Below are 25,367 nucleotides of genomic sequence, written 5' to 3'. Positions count from 1 at the left end.
AGGGAGATAACTTGTATCTGAGGCTGTTGTGAGGTGCATTAAAATATGAGGGCTTGCTTGAGAACCAGTGTGATGAGTGAACCACTAGGCCACCTCACAGTATTAGTGGGAACCCGCGGTGGAATGTGTCACCAGCACTATAACAGGTGAATGTTAAATGTATATTTTTTAAATATGTAATTTGCCTGGAGTCGTATGCCCAGAAGGCGGTGGCTCATGGGTCAGTCTGATGGAACAATTGATCTTCTAGGTTGTTTTCGACTTGAATATGTCATCCCAGTATCCTTGGTCAGAGATCCACTTGTTATTAGCATCGTCTTTATGCAACTCTATGGTGGGTGGGGAGCTCGGATGATGAAATGCTGATTACACAGATTACAAACTCCCTTAAAACGCCCACGTGATAATTATGAACAGCGACCGTTTCAAAGTGATTGAGACAAATGACAAGACATGCCTCAAATTTAACCTGCTTGCAACATCTAAGGGTGTTCATACCTTAGCAGTTGAGGTTACAAACGGTTGAAATCAGGCTTTATAGTAATAGAATCTCGCAGGAAGCAACAATCCACTATCCTCATGTCAACTGATTTGTTTGTGGGCGTCCCAGTTTGGGTCTTCGCCCATAGAACACTCACCATCAGCAAAGGTATTGTGAGAGACGGGGATCAATTGTTCAGAGACATGACTGAAACTGAAACAGTATCCAACATGAGAGACCAAGGTGTCATGTGTATATAGATTCTCAACCCGCAAAATTCTTAAACGCAACCAACAAGAACATGCCTATGTTCTTTGTCATCTCCAGGTGCCCCCAAACCGATTACAGCAGGTTAGATTACTGTAATATCAATGTTGAAATCTTCATTCCAAACTCTTTGAGATATTTCAAATGCCCATAATACGGCTAATATTTGCAGAAAGTCTGTCACATATGCTCGCTGTAGTAAGCATACTCTGTAACGGAAGACTGTGACAGCGAAAAGAAAGGAAGTCAGGAAGTCACTCGTTGTTCTCTAAAGACTGTCAAATCTGAAAACAAATAAGAGATAACAAAAATAAAATTCACAAGAAACATTAGATTTGTTGACGCAAAAAGACTTGTTCAAACCCTAGAACCAAGAGAAAACTATGCTTCCATCACCAGAACAACATCTGAAACAACACCCAAATTAACAACTTTGTCAGTAACTGCTTCATCAATAAAATGCCCCAGACATGACATGGGAGAAACCAGATCCTCGTCAAATTTTCCTGCATGAACGGACCATTCAGACTGCAGGATATCTTACAAACAGACCGATTCTGTATGAAGTTCAATCACAATCGTCATCTCAGTCTGCTCAAAACCTCAATTGGAAACAAATATGAAGCAATTTGTAAAACCAAAAATCAAACCAAGAACCGAAACAAATATCAAAGTGGCAGAGTCTCAAAAAGGCACAGGTAACCAGATCAAATTGGTTAACAAGTAATTATAAGGACGCATCGAGGATATATATTTCAAAGTTTCATTTATATAGGGCACATAGCTTGTCGGCCTCAAGGAGAGTATGGGGAAGATCCCTGGTTAACCCTCCAAAGAGTGATTACTGCAAATATTGTACAGTGGAATATGAGAGGACTGCAAACTGATTAAAATTCTTTACAGCTGTTAGTCCAGGAGTATAAACCATCAGCATTCTGTTTACAGGAAACAAATCTAAAGACAGATGAACTTAACTTTAACGTCACCCTGTCTCCGGGTGACAGATACTGGTTGCATGTGGTCTATACATCTGTTTTATATTGTACTGTCTACCAATAGTTATAACGTTTTAATGCTCTAATACAGGTTTTGAATGCAATCTGTGATAATCTAGTTATTGTACTGTCCACTGTCGACAGGTTTTAATGTACGTTTTCTAAAATCAATCATGATATGGCTGAAATACTGCCGATTAATTAATACATCTTAACTCACTTATTCTTCACTGTCAACAAATCCATAACCACTTGAAATACTAATGGTATCTCCCTTCCTAGACCACTGCGCAGACAGGACGTCTTCACTTACTTCATGTGTGTAAAACTGTCAACATCAAAAATGTGTCTGAGTTAGAATAGCGCGAGAGTTTGTTGTTTTCACACTGTAATAAAGCTTGGAATCTCAATTTATGTAGTTTACAAGAAGACAAGATCGTGCTTCTCACCTGCGTGGAAGCTGAAGAGATTTAGTTTACCTTAGGGTGTTCGTGTCTAAGGTGTAAACGTGTTATCATTTTTTTTTCACATCTAACTAATGCGTCTACATGGATATATCGACGACTTCCTGTCCGTCAATCAGGAAAAGACCGGGTTCAGTAGAACACCATCTTCCTGATCCAAATGTTGTCCCAGAGGAATGTTTTGTCATCCGGAGAAATGTTATATGAAGATGCTGAGGATGGTCATCGATGTTGCAGATCAGCCAAATCACAATCTTGAGTGGTGAATATTGTGACTTGGGATGTCCATGCAAGAAATGACTTTGGAAGATATTTCACCTTTGTCCCATCGAGGCTTGGATGAACCCATCAACATTGGACTTTCCTTGGTGCCTTTCCCTCTAATGTTTCTGTATTGTCTCTCTTTATGGACTTGCAGATAGGGAGGGCATTCCACGTTTATTTGACTTGGCAGACTCGATCAACGGCAAGATGGAAGCCACATCCCGGGCAAACTGAACAAATCTCAAAGGGGGAGTATATATTAGTTTTAGGTATTTCGACGGATAACATCAGAGACGGAAACAATTCATCCGGACGTATGCGTGCCTCAACAAACAAGCTTCTGGTGTATGTCAGCCTGATGCCACATCCCCAAGCTTTTCAAGAAGATATATCGTCCATGTATTGGAAGGGGATTTTTTCATACCTCCTCCATTTTGTTCCCTTCTAGATAGACTACTTTAGATCGAGGACACGGATTGCACGATTATTCTCAGTGCGGCCTTGGTTCCACAATCGGTTGGCATTCCTTTGAGCCCTCCGACTATCGAAAGGCCGTGATTCTCTCCTCCAACCCCGATCAGACATCATGCATGACTTCCACGTTTGGAAGATGTTACTCCAAATCTTTCCAGTGATAGTTGCCCAATCATGGCGACCATCCACGTCCGCCATCTGCGACAACAGATGGATCACGTTTTGCCAAGTTTTGAGGGAGGAGCACTGGGTGTGAGACCTATAACTGTACCCATGGTGGCCAGAATGGTTCCACCACAACACTATTGAAGAATGCCACTCTGCCCAAGCATTGGATCTCCAGCACAAAGAGTTATGTACCATGTCCTCGATCTTCCTAAAATACCCTGACTAGAAGAGATTAAGTGGAAAGGTGTATGCACAAAAACATCGCCCAATACATGGAAAGCAAACATAATGTCAGTTGAGATGTCAGTATAGATGTGCCAACAAGAGGTTGATCATGAGCTGATAGACCAGGCTCTACAATCTGAGTGTGACATAGATATGTATGTATCAGGGATGTGAGGCAGGTGAGGCTGTCGGAGAATAGAAGAGAACCATAGCAGAGCTCTACACGATCTACAACTGTGTGTGATAGACGTCATGTGTGTGCAACTTGAAGACTAAGTCTATACTACAATAAAAAGTAATGCATGGCCCTATGGTGTAGCTGTGCTGGGGGTGAATGCAACCGATATCGCTGTAGTTAAGGCATTCAACATGTGAAGTCCTTCTCTACCAGCAACACAAGCCGTGCCACAGTGAACTCAGACCGAGTGGCGAGCCGTGTATAACAAGGGTTAAGGTGGTCAGGTTGCTAATACTGTGCCAGGTATCAAGCAGATTGTACCAAATGTAGTCAACCCTGACGTTGTGATGCTGTAATCTCTCCCAACCAGCAGGAATAATTACAGCTGCATGACGTCTCTGGCACATCGATACTAGCGCAGTTCTGATTCCCCTCCCAGTGTTAATGTCCTGGATATGACAAGAAACGTGCTGATGTGAATCAGTCAACCCCACGAGGACAGGGAGCATCCTGGTATCCAATGGTTGATTTGTGACTTGTATCTGAGATGTTGCGTTCACCTACAGAGACAGGAGACACAGCACTGTAGGATCTTGTGGTATCACAAGTACCAGCACATGCTACGTTCTGTTTACTACACATCTGATATCACAGGAGGTCAATCATCCAACTTGGGTTTGTGTGAATGGTCGTTGTGTGTATGCGTATATTGTCAGGTGTTATACAATTATCGTCATTCACATAGCTTTACAGTGTATACAGGAATAACAGTCTATTCAATTCACGTAGCTTCATGACATGGTATATACGGGGATGACAGACCATAGATTTATACTGAAACAATGGTATGCACGTCAATAGTTACCGAGTCCCGATCACAGATCAAGAAACCAGTATCGCAATTAATACTGCCGATCTGTATGTGCATGTACTTGCACACAATTAGTAGTAGGTAATATCATTAATCCTACAGGGAGGACATCATACAGAAGGTGGTATTAGTCCCCTGATCACCAATACACTAGAGGTGGTTAGAGGTTGCTATACCAACATGTAATAGTTGTTCAAGTTTATTTGTGAATTACATTGAATAATCCTGTCGGCATTGGGCTGAAACTCTGGATTGTCACATTTAAATCAATCACTCATTACTTGAAATGGTAATTTGTTTTAAATCCAGAGAGTCATATTGTATCTTGTTTAAAAATTTTAAGGATGGATTTTAATCCTCTAATACAGTTTCAGCTTAATTTCCATACGCCTTGTAGAAATGTGAAGATGGGAGAGGTCTTCCGCACCACTGTACATTCAAACTCTTCTGTTAACGTATTTGCAGTATTTTTACAGTACAGGGGACTGCGTTAAAGTGCGTTCTACTAATCAAACCTTAGTTAACACCTGGAATGTTAGTTTCACTTAGTTTGCACTTATCTTCACGCTATCGACCACTGTTCTTATCACCTTACCATTGTACTGATAACCAACAACAGAACGACATTATGAGATGTTTTATCATATGTACCATTGTGCTGATATCCAACAACAGAACGACAGTGTGAGATGTTTTATCATCTGTACTATTGTACTCATAACCAACAACAGAACGACATTGTGAGATGTTTTATCACCTTACCATTGTACTGATAACCAACACCAGAACGACAGTGTGAGATGTTTTATCATCTGTACCATTGTGCTGATAACCAACAACAGAACGACAGTGTGAGATGTTTTATCATATGTACCATTGTACTGATAACCAACAACAGAACGACAGTGTTAGATGTTTTATCATCTGTACCATTGTACTGATAACCAACAACAGAACGACATTGTGAGATGTTTTATCATCTGTACCATTGTACTGATAACCAACACCAGAACGACAGTGTGAGATGTTTTATCATCTGTACCATTGTACTGATAACCAACAACAGAAGAACATTGTGAGATGTTTTATCATCTGTACCATTGTAATGATAACCAACAACAGAACGACTTTGTGAGATGTTTTATCATCTGTACTATTTTGCTGATAACCAACAACAGAACGACATTGTGAGATGTTTTATCATCTGTACCATTGTGCTGATAACCAACAACAGAACGACAGTGTGAGATGTGTTATCATCTGTACTATTGTACTCATAACCAACAACAGAACGACATTGTGAGATGTTTTATCATCTGTACTATTGTACTGTTAACCAACAACAGAACGACAGTGTGAGATGTTTTATCATCTGTACCATTGTACTGATAACCAACAACAGAACGACATTGTGAGATGTTTTATCATCTGTACCATTGTGCTGATAACCAACAACAGAACGACATTGTGAGATGTTTTATCATCTGTACTATTGTACTGTTAACCAACAACAGAACGACATTGTGAGATGTTTTATCATCTGTACCATTGTGCTGATAACCAACAACAGAACGACAGTGTGAGATGTTTTATCATCTGTACTATTGTACTGATAACCAACAACAGAACGACAGTGTGAGATGTTTTATCATCTGTACCATTGTGCTGATAACCAACAACAGAACGACATTGTGAGATGTTTTATCATCTGTACCATTGTACTGATAACCAACAACAGAACGACAGTGTGAGATGTTTTATCATCTGTACTATTGTACTGTTAACCAACAACAGAACGACATTGTGAGATGTTTTATGATCTGTACCATTGTGCTGATAACCAACAACAGAACGACAGTGTGAGATGTTTTATCATCTGTACCATTGTACTGATAACCAACAACAGAACGACAGTGTGAGATGTTTTATCATCTGTACCATTGTGCTGATAACCAACAACAGAACGACAGTGTGAGATGTTTTATCATCTGTACCATTGTACTGATAACCAACAACAGAACGACAATGTGAGATGTTTTATCATCTGTACTATTGTACTGTTAACCAACAACAGAACGACAGTGTGAGATGTTTTATCATCTGTACCATTGTACTGTTAACCAACAACAGAACGACAGTGTGAGATGTTTTATCATCTGTACTATTGTACTGTTAACCAACAACAGAACGACATTGTGAGATGTTTTATGATCTGTACCATTGTGCTGATAACCAACACCAGAACGACATAGTGAAATGTTTTATCATCTGTACCATTGTACTGATAAATAGCAGCGACAAGATCCAAAACCCTCGGTATCACGCGGCAGCCACAGTCTACAGCCATATCTAACAATCTGTCAAACTGTATCTAATCAGTTGGTTTTTTTTGGAAATAAATGTATGTCTTATGTACATGTACTAAATTATATTCAATGTTTAACTTATGGAGGAAGAAAAATGGTATGCCTTTACACATGTGTTACTAGCAGGCAGAACATGATGCTGTTGTGAGTGACAACGCGCTGTCACGCAAAGGCTACAACCTATCGAAAGAAAGAATTACAAAGGTTCCAACTACCCTAACTATAAAATGACCTCTAGTGTCCACACAAACAAACCTGAAGTAACAAAGGTAGACTTATATAATGTCTACCTTGACAAATGAAATTAAATTTGAAGCAAAGAAATTGATAAAAGAACATATTTTGTAAGTACCTTTAAAGCGTTTAATTTCAACGACGAAGTGCACTGCTGTTTTAATTATCATCATCATCATCATCATCATCATCATTCAGATCTAACTAAATCATGAAAATGTTTTAAAGAAAAAACAATTTATTGACAAACAATAGCAAATTGTTTCCCGAAAGATTCATTTCCATTCAGTGTTTGTTTTGTTTTTTAATTTAAAATGGGTTTCGTTCCGAAATGCTGTATCCGCGCTTGGCCTCATATACATGTTAGTGTACCTCCGATCTAATTCTCTATAAAAGTTTAATAACTGATCATTTTTTATTGATTTATTGATCCCATAGTGATGTTTACTGTACTAGGGAGATTGTCACTTCATCGGTGAGTGTGCAGTGGTATCCAGGAAACACCACGTGACGCCAGGTCAGCGTCAACTAAATCTAAATAAGTAGGAGATTGTCCCGGGCTCAAACACATTTGGCTAGATTACAGGGATATAAATGTTAACGTGTAACAACAAAAAGTGAAAATAAACCAATCATGATCGAAAAAATCTTGAAAAATCTTCATACAGGGAAAATTTGATATGATGAATATGAACATAATGCCAGTACAATAAAAAAAATCTACTGTGTTTAAAGAAAATTCTTCCAAACAACCACAAGGCCCAGAGAACTGAAACTTTATGAAGGCGCATAAAATATTTGTTAAAGCATTGGCTTTTCAGAAACCTAAATAGTGCGGATATTATTGTCGGATATGGAGCTATACAATCACAGTAACTATTTATCAAACGTGGTGATAAATACCAGGAACGTTTAATTAAGATAATTAGTGTGCGTGCGTGTCTTGTTGGACGCCGTACTCAGGAATAGCCCAGCTAAACTGTCCATAGTCACCCCCATATATTGAATTGGATCAAAACAAATCAAACATTATCAAATCGTTACTATGCTGAAAACAGTCGCCGTAACTCAGCAAACTTAAGGTCCATAACGCTGTGATGCATGTATCGAATACATCATCATTGAATAACCATGTCGTGTTTGTTTTATTTGTAGCCACCATCAAACACGGATGTATACTTTCTTTTGGCCGGCAGCAGTTATGACGGCGGCCAGTAAATAATCTAATATTGCCCGGACCAAAGAAAATATATGACGTGAGAACTGTTATTTGGCATCTAATGTGCTTTCTAAATCATTATTAATAGCGATGTTTTGCGCACAAAAGCCGCCTATTTTGTTTGCAATGTTAACAATTTTAAGTATGCTGTTTAAGTTTTAAATATACATCATACAAGCAGCGAAAAATATATGTAAAAACACTTTAAATTAAAGTCGTATTAAACGATGACATAATTGTTTTGTCAAAATTACAATGCCTTCAACAACGAGGACATGCATTATGGTTTATGTGGACGTATCGACGATTAGAGGCCGGAAAAACGGGTGTTTAATGTACACGATTATATAGAAGTAGAAACCGGATTATCGAGAACATTTTTCTAGTGACTAGATAACTAGACCTGCTTGTTTCATACCCTGTCAAAATGCCAAAAGAAACAACCGGACAAAACCAACCTGAGAAATATTTACATGCATGACATCTGGGAGGTTTTTCGATGAAATGTATTGTGTAACACGAAACAGTGTTGCTAGTACCACAAACAAAAAATAACCAAATGTACAATTGAAGCGAATCCAAAGCAGAAGTTTTTACCTGTATGTCCCCCAGGGAGCTGAGAAAGCAAATTGAATGTACACTGCTCATTTGACCGAAATAACAGTTGTAGTTGTGGACATATGCTGTACGTAACAAGCATTGTATAATACAAATCGACGTATTGTGGCTATTGTCATTTCTTACGCACACAAGAGGTGACGTAATGTTTCGGGCGTTCAGGATCTATCAGGCATGAGGCGTTGTTAATATTATCGAACAAGCGCGTATCAGGTATGTTAATGTCACCTCTAGTATGTCCCCTGATCTAGTGGCCATCAACACATAGGCTGTCCATACAATACGACGGAATATCACGTTCATTCTCCAAATTTCTCTCTCCAATAATCAAGCCTTTGTATGATAAAATGGTGCTAAGAAACACATTTCGTTCTTTTCAGTGAGAACCACAGAAACACAACAAATCAGGACTAAAATAAGCTTCTGTGTTGTGTTCACACAACGCCATAGTTGCGAGATCGGGACATTCAACTAACATTCCTTCGACCAATCAAAACTATGGAAAACTCAAGCCTGGATGCTCTGGACCACAAGAATGGAGAGGCCTGGTCGGAATTATTCTATACAGCTGTTAGTTATCATACTTTTTCCATCATTGGCAACATTGCCGTCATAGTTGCCGTCTACACCAACAACCACCTTCGGGAAGACCTGTCCAACATGTTCATCATAAGCCTCAGTGTCGCCGACCTCAGCTCGGCCTCCATAGTGATGACGGCTGCACTCGGGACTGTGGCTGCAGACGGATGGCCATTCGCAGAAGGATGGTGCGAAGTTGTATGTTACGCTAACTTCTGCCTCATCGCCGTGTCGATGTTAAACCTCTGTTGTATAGGTATCTACCGCTACATTGCAATCCAAGGCATTACACTTTCTTCAGTGCCACTGTAACCTGCTTGGTACATTTGGATTACTGGGAAGCAATATGTTCTAAACCCTGGCACCGTGAACGAGGGAAACTTCTCATTGCTGTCGTGATTGCGTATGCTGCATGCTTTCTGCTCCCTGGTATTATCCTGTTCGAGTGCTAGTCACATCCTCACTACCATGAAGAAACAGCAACAAGTAGTTCCTGCACATATCGCATTGAGTAAAAAAGAGGCTGACACCAATTCCAAGGCTATCTATCAAAAGTCTGCTGGTTGTCGTGGTTGCTTACTTCATATGCATGACACCATTCGTCACAACGAAACTATATATAACTGTAGTGGAAACAGATAATGCGTTACCAGGCTATGCCAATCTGACAAGTGTACCAGGTTACCTGTCCAGTGCAGTTAACCCTCTAATTTATGGGATATTCCGGAATGACTTTCGAAGAGCTTATAAGTTAATGTTTCTGAAAATACTTGTCCACCGTTCAGTTGCCCCAAGACAGAGCTAGTGAGGGAGATTGGTTTTATGCTGCTTTGAACTACCTTTTTCAAAATGCTGCTGTCAAACTGCAATTCACTCACCCTGTTCCGGATCTTTCAGAATCTACAGTGACTATCTCAGTTCCGTAATCACCAACTTGTTTGAAGAATGAGTAGGACCCAAAAAGTGTTTACACGGGGGACATGGCTGACCAATCTTTGTCTTATTTCTAATCGTACGAAATTGGTATTGTTGTTGCCAGATTATGACTACTGTTTGTCAAATATATGTTGTTTGCAATGAACATGTAAATAGTTATACTAGTTATATATGTATCGTGAAACAACAACACGATGTAGATGCTATATTACGCCTCCTTTATGTTTTAGAGGTTGTGTTTGTTTGTGTTTGCGTTCAGTCGCTGATGTGCGAGAAAAGTTATGCAAGTCTTAAACCTATTTACCACTTTGGCTAAATCCACAAGCATGAGTATGATGCTGACAAACCAAGTAACATCATCAGATCGAAACTGGGATTCGAGCCCACGACCATAGGTTCCAGGCACGTCTAAGGAACGCAACTCTTCATACGGCTTTAGACAACTGAGCCACCCATGGCCCTAATCTCACGATTTACAGTTGCTCTCAAAAGAAATGTGACAGACGTGGTATTGTAGAAAGTTATTTCTGATAAATAACACTGTGTGCGTCATCGATATTTATGCAGTAATTGCGTACAATTAATACCTTTACGCTAAACTAATATAACTATAACTATATGTCCTTGATACACGGTCGTCTTCAGCTGGCATCTTCACTCTCGGACACTAGACATTTGCACATTGTAACCATGTGGGGAATCGAACTTCGGCGTGACTGATATTTAAGAGTGCGTTTGCTTTGAACATTAGCAGAAACCAGGCAATACAATTATGGTCCGGACAAAAAAACCTTATAAATTTCTAATCACCCTTGGTCAGTAGCAGACCTAAATCTTACTCAACTGGCTTTTTTTTGTAAAAGTGATGGCAAGCGATGTTTAATTGTTTCTGAAGTGACACAACAAATTGTCCGGACATTAGTGGCTTTGAGACTACTGTTCTAATAGTCTTCAAATGCCCCACAATCTCCAACTGCAAACGCTTTATACATATTCACATTCATGGGTGATTGAGTCATATATATATGTATATCAGGTAATGAGAATAGTTTTATGCCGATTTTAGCAATACTCTCGTGTGATCATGGCGGGAACACCTGGATTAAGCTTCCCACATTATTCAGCATCGAACCACGTTGGGGAGCACTCGTTTCATGCTTCTTTAGACTTGAGGTGAGGGAGGTAGCCTTGTAGTTAATGTGGTGGCTCGGTACGCGAGAATCTGGGTTAGATTTTACACATGGTTTGAATGGTTGAAGACACATTCTTCATGGGATACTGTTGCAATATTGCTGAAAGGGGCGTAAGATCATTTTCACTCACCCTACAGAACTGCCTGATGATAAAAAAGCTAATGTAGTGTTACGCCGCTTTTTGCAATTGTCTAGCATTATTAAAAACAGACTTCACACAGAACATGTATGGAATCGAACCCGGGTATATGGTGTGACGAGCAAACGCTTTCGCCACTGGGATACCACCCCGCCCCTGGTTGTCAAAGACACGTTGGAGCGTGTATATGACACTGAGCAACAATATAGCAGAAATTAGCTCTATATGAAGATGTTGGAACTGTCAGAAGTAAATTGGCAGTTGTACTAGACTCAGTGAACTTCTGTCAAAGCAGAGTGTAGTCACAGTGCAACATAAATGATAAAAACGTAGATATTCCGGGGATAAAACAGGTCTTCAGTACCTCTATGCTCTACTTCATTGTGACTGAAATCAGTCTGGCGTGGGGTTCATGTGTGGTTTGATTCATTCTATTTGGTCTTGTTTGGACCCTAATCTTTACAGGTGGCCGTGACATGGTGACGTTAAACAACATTTTGTCAGTATGTTTACTAACATTTGCGTCCTATTAGCAGAGTTACGTTCCTTCGCGGTCCCAGGATCCGCTGGACATGCGTTAGAATCCAATGTTCGGCATCAATATCTTCAAGAGTTATCATTATATATATCTTGCCACCAATTTCTTCAATCCAGACTTCAATCAGATAAAATAAATGACCATAGCCAATATTCAACAACTTTTATTTCTGGTTCACAACGAACCATATATATTAATCACAACAAAACTTCGTATCATACAGAATCATCACAGCTGTGGGTGACGAGTGTTTAGAGAATTGTTATCTTGCACACTCATATCCTCGTTCATAACTGTCAAACTTCATATTCTCCTAAACTTCCTATAACAGACAAAAATACGTTGGGTGAAGAAACTCAGCCTTAACAACCGTGCTATAAATGAAATCATTTTCTTAATTTGGAACAAATTATTAATTTCATAATCTAGAAAAAAATATAAATCATAAATCACAAATCATAGTTGCATATCATCTGTTCTTTTGGCATATTCAGGCACTTTATCATTTATTTCGTTTCGGTTTTGACTTTATCTATTGATTATTAAACACCTCAAAGACGATCGTCATCATCATCATCCTCTGTGGCGATTGGTGCACGTGAGAACGTCACCTGCACTTCAACATTTGACATGTCATGTGGTAACTGCCTCGTTCTGGTGTCTGTGTCGGACATATCTTCAGATGGCGATTCTACATCATTTTCTGACGTGGCATCCATTTGTGAAAGTGGAACGTCATCAGCCAAAGGATGGGGGAATTCACTGTCAGTGACTGTCCCTCCGTCATTGTTTCTGGAGAACCTGACACGTTCCGATTTGGCTTTATCACTCTTCGCTTCCTTGGACTCCTCGGGGATTCGCCTCAGTCTCGCAGACCGCTTGCGTAATACCCTCTCCGTTGCCCCTTCTGGGTGGTCATCCGGGCAATCACAGTTTGCGCTCTCGGGAGACACCTGGTTCGACAACTTAGCTCGGTCACCTCCTGAGTCAATGTCCAAGCTCAAGCTCGAGTCAACCGAAGTTGTTCTAAGAATTTGGCGCAGTAGTACTTCCTGTTGCTGCCCGAGTCGATCGATCTTGTCATTCAACTTGTCAAATGCTTGGGAGGTGATGGTCGACTCCCGATTTCGGACAGACAGATGGTTTAACATCTCATAGCGGAAACTAGATATATCTTGCTTCAGTTCATCAAAGTCACCTGAAAAAATATATATATGTCGATTAAAACATATTAATAAAAGATTATACTGCTTTTTAAAGGATTAAAGCTATGAATAGTATGTCATTCACATTTGCTCACTATTTCATCATGTTTAAAATGACTTTTTATCAAATATAATATTTAAATTAGAAATTGTGCGAAAAATATTATTATTTTTTGCGAAATATGTGAATTATGAATATGTCTTTAATAAAGGGTTTACTGTTAGAAATTATCTGGAATGATATTGACATACCCTGTTAATGTTTAAATGTGATCACTACAACAGATCTGTCGGTCCTTCAAACACTATTACAGCTGCTACACCATTCTCTCACAAAAGATGCACGTGAACAGAGACAACAAACACATGACGTACCACATTCGAACTACAGTCACATCAGTTACCTGGGAGGCCTCACAGAAAGTTTGAAATAATATTGAATCTTTCTTGGTATTGCTGAAAGCGTTATCATAACTTGGGATTTCGAAAAGTTTAAAATGTCGAAATTTCTGCAAGAAAAACTCTTAGAAATAATGAAAATATAATGTCTCAGGAAGTTTGTATTTTGTAATATTTCGGGATTGATATCTGAATGTGTCATATTTCAAAATATCAGAAAAATAAATAACTAGCTGTTAAGATGAAAACTATCTCCTTGGACTCATGGTATTGGACAGTGATGAAGAGATAGACAGACATGTTACAAACTACGAAGAGAATGTTAAACCAATGCCTACATGTACCTTCCGCACTGTCCGTTTCGCGCTGAGTATCGAAGATGTAACGCTTGACAATTCTCTTCATCATACGCTGAAACATTAACAACATGGTTAGCTGTGTGTTTAAATATTAGATTCCGTACTTGAAACGAACGAGAGTATTCAATTTATCATTTTTTTGATGGGTGACGTCGTCAGTTTGTCATCAACCCCCGAAAGCAATGTAAGTAGCACGTGAGTGTAGGGATGCGTCATGGGGCACATTTTGGTACCAGCCTTATTGGACGTAAGAGTTGCCTCCCCTAGCATTGTCAGGGTCCACTGATCGTGGGTTCAAATTCTAGATTTGCAACGATTGTGATCCTTGGTATGTGAGCACTATGCGCGTGCTAGTGGATTTTACCTCAGTAAGACCTGAATCACGTTGGACTCTCCCCCTACATCATGCTGAAACGCCGCCATAGTACTGCCATAATGTACACGGCGCGTTGTATCAAAGAGTATTCCTATGCGTCTAAAAGTTTTTTGTTGGTTTTTGTTGTTTAACGCCGCACTCAGCAATATTCGACCTATATGACGGCAGTCTGTAAATCGAACCTGGACCAGACAATCCAGGGATTTATATCATGAGCATCGATCCATGCAATTGGGAAACGATGACATGCATCATCCACGTCAGCTAACCTGACCACCCGATCCCGTTAGTCGCCTCTTGCGACAAGCATGGGTTGCTGAATGAAGACCTATTCTAACCCGGATCTTCACGGGTCCCGCCTGAAAGAGATGCACGGGTGAACGGCATTCCGAGTCGTGTGTTGAAGTATTCTTTAATGTTACAGTAAAACGAAATACGTTTTGTATACTCAATTTATCCATCCGATGATGATTAATGTCTGGCATCATAACCTGCGTTAGGGTATTCTTTCCACCTTACAGGCCGAGAACTTGCTGACATCCTGTTCAAAGCAGCAGTGAACACCTCAAACCTAGGAGTTCTACCATTCCCCTAACGTTACAAGATGGGACACAGTTGGATGTGGAGCTCAGCTTTTGGCGCTGTTTGGTTAATGATATGTATAACATACAGACAAAGGGCGCTGGTATTGATTGCTTACGATAAACCCTTCATTTGTGATGCTAACTTTCTGATGGAAACACCATGTTGTTTGTCGGTAGTATCCTATTTATCACATTGCTCACAGTGACTGCTGTCTCACCTTATATGTCAGATTTTCACTGAATATATTCGGGTCGGAATCATTCCGCACAAATCCATTCGTGGTGGCCATACGTTCCCGGAAGTGCTGGATACCCGGATTCCGCATGGTGCCGCCATTTTGCCAGTCTGTTGGGGGTGGATCCTGGAAAACAGGTTTCAAAATGTGATGGAAATGACAATATTTGTAAACAGGCCACACATATTATGTGTAATAGTTTCTGGGACCAAGCACAACAAGTGATCTCTCGGTCAAAGCTACCCGAGCAACGTCCAGCTGTCTCACCTTACATCTTGCATGCAAAAGACTACCTTAGACTTAATTCTACTACAACCGAAATGTAATGCATTGTGTCATGTTTCGTGTTTGTAGACAAACACTCTAAAGCCGAATTGTGAATACAATGTGATCCGAAAGTAGGTGATCCATCAAACATGAACATACACATCACTCGAACTCGAACTCCATTTCGAAACATCGTTTAAGACGAATCCATATCAACAATGTGGTCTTCTACTGGTATAGTTCTTTTATCGGAGATGATCTGAAACATCTTCCCAAGGCAAGGGAGTTAACTGACTATAAATGTGCAGTTTCCACCCTTGCTGAACTAGGATGGAATTATGAGTCCAATCAAAGTCGCGTGACGAAATCGATATCCGGGATGTAAACTGCCGTGCAGATTTCAGTCGACTTAAGGATTTGCAAAGCATGTGTACCATCTACTAAGCGTCGGCCAATATTTTCCACATCTTTTCATCTTTTTAATCAAGGTGCTCACAAATTGGATTCACTTCGCGAAGAAAGACTCACACGTTTTATTACAAAACCGACTTTGATTATCGACCAGATCGTCTTGACTGTGCCCAGCCATTTTGTTTGAAGCAGATTCAAGTGAAATGAGAGGTGGAATCTGATTAGTCACCAGTAGGGACATAAAACGGACATAACTCGTAAAATAGCCACTGGTGACTCTACGATCGAGCCTAGAAATTCCAGTTTTGTTCGGCTAGGGTGGAAACTGTACTTTTACAGTCAGTAACTCCCTTGCCTCGGGAAGATGGATCTGACAGTCCAGGGGCCGAAGGACTCCGTGATGATGAAGTTTCTCCATATATCAAACAAAATGTTTAAAATTTTAAATGCTTCAGCTCATTGAAATGCTTACCACAGCCGCCCCGACTTGGGCGAACATCTCGATGTCCTTGATGCGGCCGGGATGGTGGACCGGTGGGGGCTCGTCCTTGCTGCAGCAGAACAGTCGGAAGACGAACTTGGCGGCGTAGTAGGCACACTTGGGGGTGGGGACGACGTTGAAGGGCACAGGGAGAGTGGAGTCGTCTTTGATGTACTCCATGTATAACTTGCTGCGGGCGAATTTCCACTCCGTATCAGCTTGAGCCTAAAATGTCCATGGTTAAAACATGTACATGTGTGCGTACGTGCTTGTACGTGCGTGCGTAGCATTCTAAGAACAATCCCTGCCAACTATTTCAAACCCCGTCGCCTTGCCTTTTTATTAAAGGTTTCACGCTTTTAACAATATTCCATCAATATGAAGGCAGGGAACACCAGAAATGAGCTTCATACATTGTACCCATATCGAAACCTGAACCTGGAACTTGTCTCCCTTTAAGCTACCCTCACCGCACTTACGTTTGCATAAGAAATCACCTCTTGCTGCAAACAATAAGTAGATTATTTGCTCTAAAATGACACAATTGAAGAACAAGCAAAAGTACAAATAAATGACAGTATTCAAAACAGGGGCAATGGGTTAGCCTGTTGCGTGAGGCGATTGCTTGTCATGTCTAAATCCGGTGTCGATATCCAATAACATTACACTGTGTGAAACCGCCGTGATATTGCGGGAATATTGCTAAAAGTAGTTAAACCATGTCATCCGAATACTCGAGCCTATTGGTTGTTGCATAGCTGAAGCAATGAGGGAGTTATGTGCTTCGTATGCCAGATGTTTTACATATTGTACATACCTGAATAATCTCAAACGACCGTGTCATCATGGCAATAAGCATGTTGAGGAGAACAATGACGATGGCGACGTTGTAGGCCCCGAAGATCCAGTAGCCGACGTTTTGTGTGAAGTAATTGTTGAAGTCCCCAAGTTCCACCGACGTGTGCTCGCCTCGACCCAACATTGACCAAAACACGGTCCGAAATGTTATGTCCGGTCTGCAATGGCCATCAGAAAATGTACATTGTTCGGAGACGTAATCCATAAATCATAATCATCATAAGTAATTCAAGAGTATGGTTAAAAACATTCATGAAAATGCCTATGAGAGAATGGCACTGGCACATGTTCACCTGATGAAAGAGTAAGCATAGACTCCGAAACGTTGTGTTTCTCATATTTAAAAAGTTGACATCCAAATCGATACTATGACAGACTCGACAGGTCTACGGGGAGACTTTGTGCGTCAGACTTGACCAGACAAATAACTATCTTTAAACATTCATGCGAACATGCGAACATGCGAATATGCGAACATGCGGTCCTTATAAATATACTCTATGTACAAAATTGTACATACAGTGGTAATTGAGTTTTCATAAATAAATTCATTTGTATTTTTATAACTGATGCCGACGATACCAATATACGGAACATTACCACTGATTGTTACATATCCTTAGTACTCACATGCCAAAATATTTTTCCGCCGTCGTGGTGATGTTATGCTGGGACATCTCCACCATCCCCCGGGTACTCGCTGGGTAGTACCAGTACAGGTTGTGGAGACCCACCATGAAGGCAACAAATAACACCAGGAAGATGACGGCGAACTTCAGAATATCCTGCAAACAAATGATGTTAAATAAATACTTATGGTAAATTGTATTGCTAATAAAATGAAAACCTTATTATCTTCATGGTATTAAATTGTGAAACAGTAATATGTGAATGAAATACGGAGTGTTGTGGTGGCAATTGGTTAAGAGGGACAACTCCGTCAAAGCTAGGCATCACTTAGTGGAAGTTGCCCTAAAATCTCAATGACACTATGGTTTTCAGAGTAAGATTATGAAAATAAGAAACGAAGAAAATACATAATAAATCATTGTTTGTCTTTTTTGGTCAAATAACATGTTCATTTCATCTCGTCGCCTACAAAGTCGACAGTTCCAGTGGTAACTGGGTCATTCCTGTAAAAGTCAACTTTGCAGGTAACTCGATGATATAAACCAGATATTTGACAAGAAACAACAAATATCTGTACAGATAAATCTTCAGTTCAATTAACTCTCTGTTTTCCGTTTTCCGTTTTCTGTTTCTTATACATATCTAACAGTAGTTTCCATATTTATATATTCGTTTGATATTGTGTTTCCTGTAGATTGCTCTTTCCTTGCTATCAAGTTTATGACACATATGTTTAAACATATAAACATGTATAAACAACTATATACAGTTCAGATGAACCGGGAACGCTTACTGTAATCATTTTGGCTAGAGATATCTGCATAGGCCCGAACAGTTCGTTAGCTGGAAGAACATAGGAAACACGCGTAAAACTGATGACGTTGGCGACGGCGAACGAGGCCTCGGCGACGTTGTAGGGGTCCCAGCTGTCCCAGTAGAACCGATCTGAAATAGACAACCCGGCTCATACAGCTGCTCCCAAATCAAGATATTCACTGAATCAAACTCAACGAATACGACCAGTTTGTTTTGTTTGTTTGTTTGTTGTTTAACGCCGCACTGTTCCAGTTTTATGACGGCGGCCTGTAAATAATTCAGTCTGGACTAGACAAACTAGTGATTGGCATCATGAGCATCGATCCACGCAATTGTCTTACAACGAGTCATCCCAAACGTATCAAACGAGCGACAGACTTAAGCTGTTCTCATCATTAAATCGACGTATATCATGGAGAATTGCTCAGGTTACACTGTATCAATTCGTGTAACAATACTTGGAACCATGTTCGGCGGTTGACCTTTGCTGTTTCATTATCATTTTTTGGCATATCCTGCCATCGGCATCATGAAAATGAGATCACCTGCCAGGCATGGGACTATTGTTTGAGCGAAATGGGAATTGTAACGTTATTAATTAATCATAATTGACAAAAAGATAGGTACAAAAACGACCACATATCAAGGATGGATAATGTTCTGCACAAACGCTGTGTCATCATAAAGTTCAAAACAAATATGCGTCATCGGGCGTCTTTTGAGAAAATAAGGTGTGTATCTAAGATCACAATTACATTATGGTCTAACTGACATTGCAAGACATTTGACTGGCATATGATATGTACACCTGTCAGTCAGCCTCACCTGCAATTAACCAATACATCTGCAGTCGGGCCTCCTCGCTGCCTGCTAATAAGCTTTTCCATGACTCCTCTTTAGTAAAGAAACTTAAGGAAAAGCGCACCTGGAAAACAAACATTTTGTCTCATGTAACAAAAGTTATGAAATGCAGTGGGTGATCGCCTTCTCCTTCGCGTGGGCAGAGAGAATGAATTTATGAATAAACATTATGGTCCTATTATATACTTTGTTTATACTCCTTGATACCCGACACTGAATTTGGAGCATCAGCTCAACCATTTACACATTCTTATCATTTTCATCATATTCACATTCCCCTTTTCGCGAGATTCAAAAACACTTTGGCGCGCCTCGTTAACATCCTGATGCGTCTAATCAAAACCATAATAGCCGCCTTAAGACGCTGTACTTTCACTGCCAAACTTCAAAGCTCTCTGTAAAAAGGTCATTCTAGCTGCGATTCTAGTCTATTAGTATAAGGGCCCTACAGACAATCTTCAAGCAGATCACAGGAAACCCCCTCTTGTGTTAAGAAAGCCCGCACAGCAGCAGGCTGACTCGTAATACACTTATAACACTTCAGCGTCTTACAGAAGCGTCGTCATGTCAATTTCAAGGTTACGTGAAATGGACAAGCGTAAACGTGAAAACCAAAAAGGCACAATGTGAAATATATAGGAGCTAAGTACTTGGCGGTAACGTGAACTATTAATAAATTGTTCCACACGATAACTTACCTGTTACAGTCCAGACCATATGCTCTGATATGTATATGTATATGTATGGAATAATGTCGACGACAAATCTTTTCCTTGAATAAAATTCTGTTCTGTTCCGTAACATGTCGGCGTGCGTTGAAAGGAACAAATAAGAAACAGAATCTCGCGTGAAAAAGACACGTTACTGTGAGACGCCCCGGGGAAAATTATTGCCTGTCTGTCTATGGGTTATCTCCCCTGGTCGGACACCCGAGTATTTGGCGTAGTATTTCATCTAAACCCGACCTGAGCCTGTGGTTTGTTTGTTGTTTACCGCCGCACTGAGCAATATTCAAGCTACACCACGGCAGTCTGTAAATAATCGTGTCTGGTCCAGACAATCCAGGGACTGATGTCATGAGCATCGATCTACGCAATAGAGATACGGTGACATGCATCAACCAAGTCAGCGAGCCTGGCCACTCGATCCCGTAAGCCGCCTCTTACGACAAGCATAGTAGCCTTTTACGACAAGCATGGTCGCCTTTTACGACAAGCTTAGTCGCCTTTTACGACAAGCATAGTAGCCTTTTACGACAAGCATAGTAGCCTTTTACGACAAGCATGGTCGCCTTTTACGACAAGCATGGTCGCCTTTTACGACAAGCATAGTCGCCTTTTACGACAAGCATGGTCGCCTTTTACGACAAGCATAGTAGCCTTTTACGGCACGGATGGGTTACTGAAGGCCAGTTCTATCCAGGATCTTCAGGGGTCTGCGTCTGTGGTAGTCTAGAGTTTACACAACACTGTGGCGCCATCAGTGAAATAGGATTGCAAGAAGAAAGGACAATAATGTCTCACCTTGAACATACTGACGAACCTGAGGCCGAAGGACATTACATAGAGTGTGAGGACGGCGGTGTCAAGGTAGTTGTAGAGGGAGTCAAAGTATTCGACGAAGCCGTCATTGTACACCTGCTTTACCTCCTGCCATAGCATACCTAGACACAAAATGGAATCGTTCAAATAGAATGGAATCGTCATAACAAATATGTACCTACGACAGAATGCACAAGATATCTAAATACAAGAGTCCCCCCCCCCCCCCCCCCCCCCCCCTTCCGGTCTGGTGCAGTTCGGAAATGGTGTTTGGCTACTTATATCCCTCTTATGGCTCATTGCCTTGGATACCATTGTTCAACATGTCCTTGATTAGAGTTAGGGAACAAACAGCAACATGACACAGCCAAAGGCAATGACATGGCTATCTAAAGAATTTATATATTCTGATTTAATTACATCTGTCTCTTCTCTGCCACAATCACAGTACCTATCATGCAAAACTTTCACAGAATAATAAAAACGCACACTTACAAATATATATTCTCTACAGATGATTTTTTTCAACAAAGTGACTTGACAAAGTGTATAGCTACCTTATTTGCCTACATGCCAAGTTAAGTGAAGAAAATAATAGTGCTGTTCAGCATTTTTTTTTAAATCCAAAATCATCAAAAGGCAGCAGTTCACAAGTAGACCCATACGTACAGGAAGTTTCATCTAGAAATATATAACGGTTTTTGAGTTCTGCTCCAAAAACAAGCACTACCCTTATTTTCAGTCCAACTTAAACTTAAATCTTAAGACTTTAAAAATTAATAATTTAAAAAATGTTACAGAATAAAAACTATATCTATTTACTATGAATGACAAAAACAATTGACACGTCTTTTACGTAACTCCGAAGCGGTTATTTACCCACACAACAGGATAAACTGAGTGGGTTGGGAACCGCTCCCAGATCGTACCTATGATCCATGTTGTCATCAATAGGTGAATGATCTCGGGCTCGAATGTACGCAGCACAAAATTATCTGGCCAACCCTGGCTGTTGTTGAGATATTTCCTGTACTGACTATGTACTTCTGCGAATGCAGAAATCTTCTTGTGTGTAGATGGGCGTTCCGATGCTGTGGAGATGAGGATCATTGTCAGAAACGTCACGAACGACATCGTCTGTCCAATGAACTTTACACACGGGGACTTGAGGAAATGACCCACCTGCGGGAAAAGAAAGGTTTAGGTATTATTAGCAGTTTTGCGAGATGCTACTAAATGCCGTGATTGTGTTGATCAGACAAACAATCAGTGCATGTCATGTTATGTCATGTCATGACCTTGTCAAATACCCACACGTCTACCCTTTCAGCCATTTAGCCACCTGATCCCCGTAAAAAGCCAATCCCTTAGTTTAACTTGACAGTGAACCCCCGTTAAACTGTGCTGTGTCAGTGACGGATTACCAAATTCCTGGATTCACGAATCATGGCTTGGGATGATGTCAAATACATACATATCATGTTTATATTCTATAAGATAGTCCTGAAGGAATCGTCTTGAAGGCGGGTATTGGGTACGGAGTTTCAATGCATAGTTTTCTGTATCAGACTCTGCTTTGGTAATGTGCAATGTATCTCGTGCAAATCACAAGCATGCTATCGTAATTCAAATTACGTGTTTGTGAGTGCCTAGACGATTACTTACGTCTTCTGACGTGCTTGTCTATTCGTTCCAATGTTATTTGAAACAAAAGAAACTAGCTTAAGTCATCTGGATCAAACATTTACATTAAATCACATACTCTTAATGCCTCTGACGAGTACCCCTTCTCATTTATAATTAAGATACATAAAAAGCAGACACGCCTCAGACCCGGATAATGATATCACGACGTCGCCCGAGCTATGTGCTAGTATTAATTGCACGAAGGTAATGTAATGTCCTTAAAGAAATAACGACTGGGAAACGTAATGTTGGTAAAGAAAACCTGCTTGAAGGATAGCTATTGCAGGGAACAAGTAAGTAATTTGCCCGCAATAGCAACTTGAATGACAAATTACATGGTATTCGGTACCGCGGTACCGGGAATGCATCTAGTCAAACCTACTGTGTTTTGGAATTTGAAGTAGTTTAACTGTAGATTAGATACCTCTTATATCAATTTAAAACAGCGCCAGGTTTCAAATGTATAAACAAGAGATCTAATGTTCAGTTATAATACCTCAAATTTCAAAATGTATAAGTCAGAGAATACAAGTCTGAATTATCCACCGAAACAGATTTCTTTGGGCGTAAAAGGCAAAATAGCGGTGAAAATTATATGAATGGATCCCTGAAATCAGTGATGACATCAGGTTTTCGTAAAACAATACTCACGGAAAGAGACGTACATATTATTTTAGGCGTAAACTGATCACATCAAATCGTATCAGCACTAACATATCGGCAGTACCTAAATAGCAAGGTGTTAATTACTCACCCGTGTTTTAGGGGCGAACCAGTAGAGTATTGCTAGGACAGGGTAAAATACAGTAATGCACAAAACGATGATCCCCCGGAGGAACCAGTTGGCTCTCTCAAGAGTCCGCAGGTCCGAGTACCAGATGCTAACCAGCCTCTGCTGGCAACTGGGATGCGCCACGAACTGAAACATTCATTAATAATAATTTATTATAATTATATGGAACACAATTTGTGATAATGATTGACCACTTTTAACGTCTTTTCTGATCTGAAATTGTATTTGAACCAGAAAAACAATTAAAAACGTATCAAAAGATAAGAAAGATATCACAGCGCAAATGCGGTCATAAACTAGTCTTTTTGAAACAGGTTTCATTTCAACTATGACACAATCGTAACGCTGTCGCCTGGAAACGAGAACGCCACATGTGAGTGTATATGTGTACTCAAATCTGTTACGTTACGATAAGCTGAGGTGAGGTAAAATGGGGTTTAACGTCGCGTTAACTTCTATAGCGACATGTATCCACGTGTGTGTGAGGCTGCTTGTACAAGTCCGGACTAATGATGAGATACCATGCCGCGCTTTAACATGAATAGCCCCCTCATACACAGTATACTGACTCCAACCCTTGTTAATGCCGAGCGCCAGAAAGGGGATCAACAACTACCATCTCTTAACGTCTTTTGGTATGACGCGGCCGGGGATCGAAAACCGGAGCCTTCGCTCTCTGGGCGGATGCTCTACAACTAAACCACGGAGGCCGTCACGTTATGAAAAGTAGCGCTTTGAACAAAGAAGTAGCTTGTAACAACATGGCATATATTTCAGCGAGGTAGTGGGCCTAAAATATGTCACAAATACTTGGAATCTAGGGACAGACCCAGTGTTAGTCTAGGTAGACTGCAGTTACTGTACCACAACGTTAATAATACACATATGTTGCAGAATAGTGTGAATATATCTCTCCATGTATTAACCCCCTTGTCTTACGAGCAAACGCGAGGAAATACAAAAGACACCACTGTACACCTGAACACTGAAGTTACATATCTCCTATAGCGTGCCATTTACAGTGTAGATCTGACAGCAAACAGATGTCTTACTGAGATGTATAACGAGCCTCATCTTAAGCTTCCCTTGGAGTTTTATATGACTATATTTCTTTCTAATACCCCAGAGAGAGACGGCATCCAACCAAGTCAGTGATGTGAGCGGCATTTAGTAGTTTCATGGTTACCATGCCAACTGTCTTGACAATTGGATCGTTTAAGCCACGAACAACTAAACTTGAAAATTGTTCATTGCTTTTATAGTTATAAGAACAACAAGACCATAAGAACTAAACAGAATGCACGAAACATTGTCAAGATGAATTGGGATAGGTTTCTCTTTCATTCATAATGTTGTTGTTTGTTTGTTGTTTACCGCCGCACTCAGCAATATTCAAGCTGTATGACGGCGGTCTGTAAATAGACCAGACAATCCAGTGATTCACATCTCGAGCATCGATCCACGCAGTTGGAGAGACCTATTCTAACCCGGATCTTCACGGGTATGCACATTCACGTACGTCACCGCATCGCGTAGCCAGCCTGACATTTGCATTCGCATTGCATAGTATGGAGAACTGACACATGTTTTTTTAATGAGCAAACGTGAAACCATTTTATAGCGGCAAACTTTTTTTCTAGCTTTGGTTCCTGTAT

At 40.4% G+C, this 25,367-nt stretch overlaps 1 protein-coding gene across 8 annotated transcripts in view; it reads right to left on the bottom strand.

Moving 5' to 3' along the window:
• Nucleotides 1-12,356: 12,356 nt before the first annotated feature.
• The window catches only part of LOC124138947 (short transient receptor potential channel 3-like), a 224,263-nt gene continuing 211,252 nt past the window's right edge, over nt 12,357-25,367 (bottom strand). For 5 of the 8 annotated variants that reach the window (XM_046505872.2, XM_046505869.2, XM_046505865.2 and 2 more), the window contains exons 6-17: nt 23,674-23,838; nt 22,899-22,916; nt 22,163-22,415; nt 21,216-21,355; nt 19,657-19,756; nt 18,809-18,960; nt 18,016-18,170; nt 17,345-17,543; nt 16,519-16,752; nt 15,351-15,494; nt 14,152-14,224; nt 12,357-13,407 (exon numbers count right to left, since the gene is read on the bottom strand). In XM_046505872.2, the coding sequence (XP_046361828.2) occupies nt 12,761-13,407; nt 14,152-14,224; nt 15,351-15,494; nt 16,519-16,752; nt 17,345-17,543; nt 18,016-18,170; nt 18,809-18,960; nt 19,657-19,756; nt 21,216-21,355; nt 22,163-22,415; nt 22,899-22,916; nt 23,674-23,838 (2,280 nt within the window). In that variant the 3' untranslated portion in view covers nt 12,357-12,760. The remainder of the gene's footprint in view (nt 13,408-14,151; nt 14,225-15,350; nt 15,495-16,518; nt 16,753-17,344; nt 17,544-18,015; nt 18,171-18,808; nt 18,961-19,656; nt 19,757-21,215; nt 21,356-22,162; nt 22,416-22,898; nt 22,917-23,673; nt 23,839-25,367) is intronic. The other 3 variants (XM_046505866.2, XM_046505867.2, XM_046505873.2) reach the window with 3 other exon arrangements.

The sequence above is a fragment of the Haliotis rufescens genome, unplaced genomic scaffold (genome assembly GCF_023055435.1).
Source record: "Haliotis rufescens isolate VD_foot unplaced genomic scaffold, xgHalRufe1.0.p SCAF_19, whole genome shotgun sequence".
In the NCBI taxonomy this organism is placed as follows: Eukaryota; Metazoa; Mollusca; class Gastropoda; order Lepetellida; family Haliotidae; genus Haliotis; species Haliotis rufescens.
Note: the sequence above shows the minus strand (reverse complement) of the source record. Positions and strands in the feature narration are given on the sequence as shown.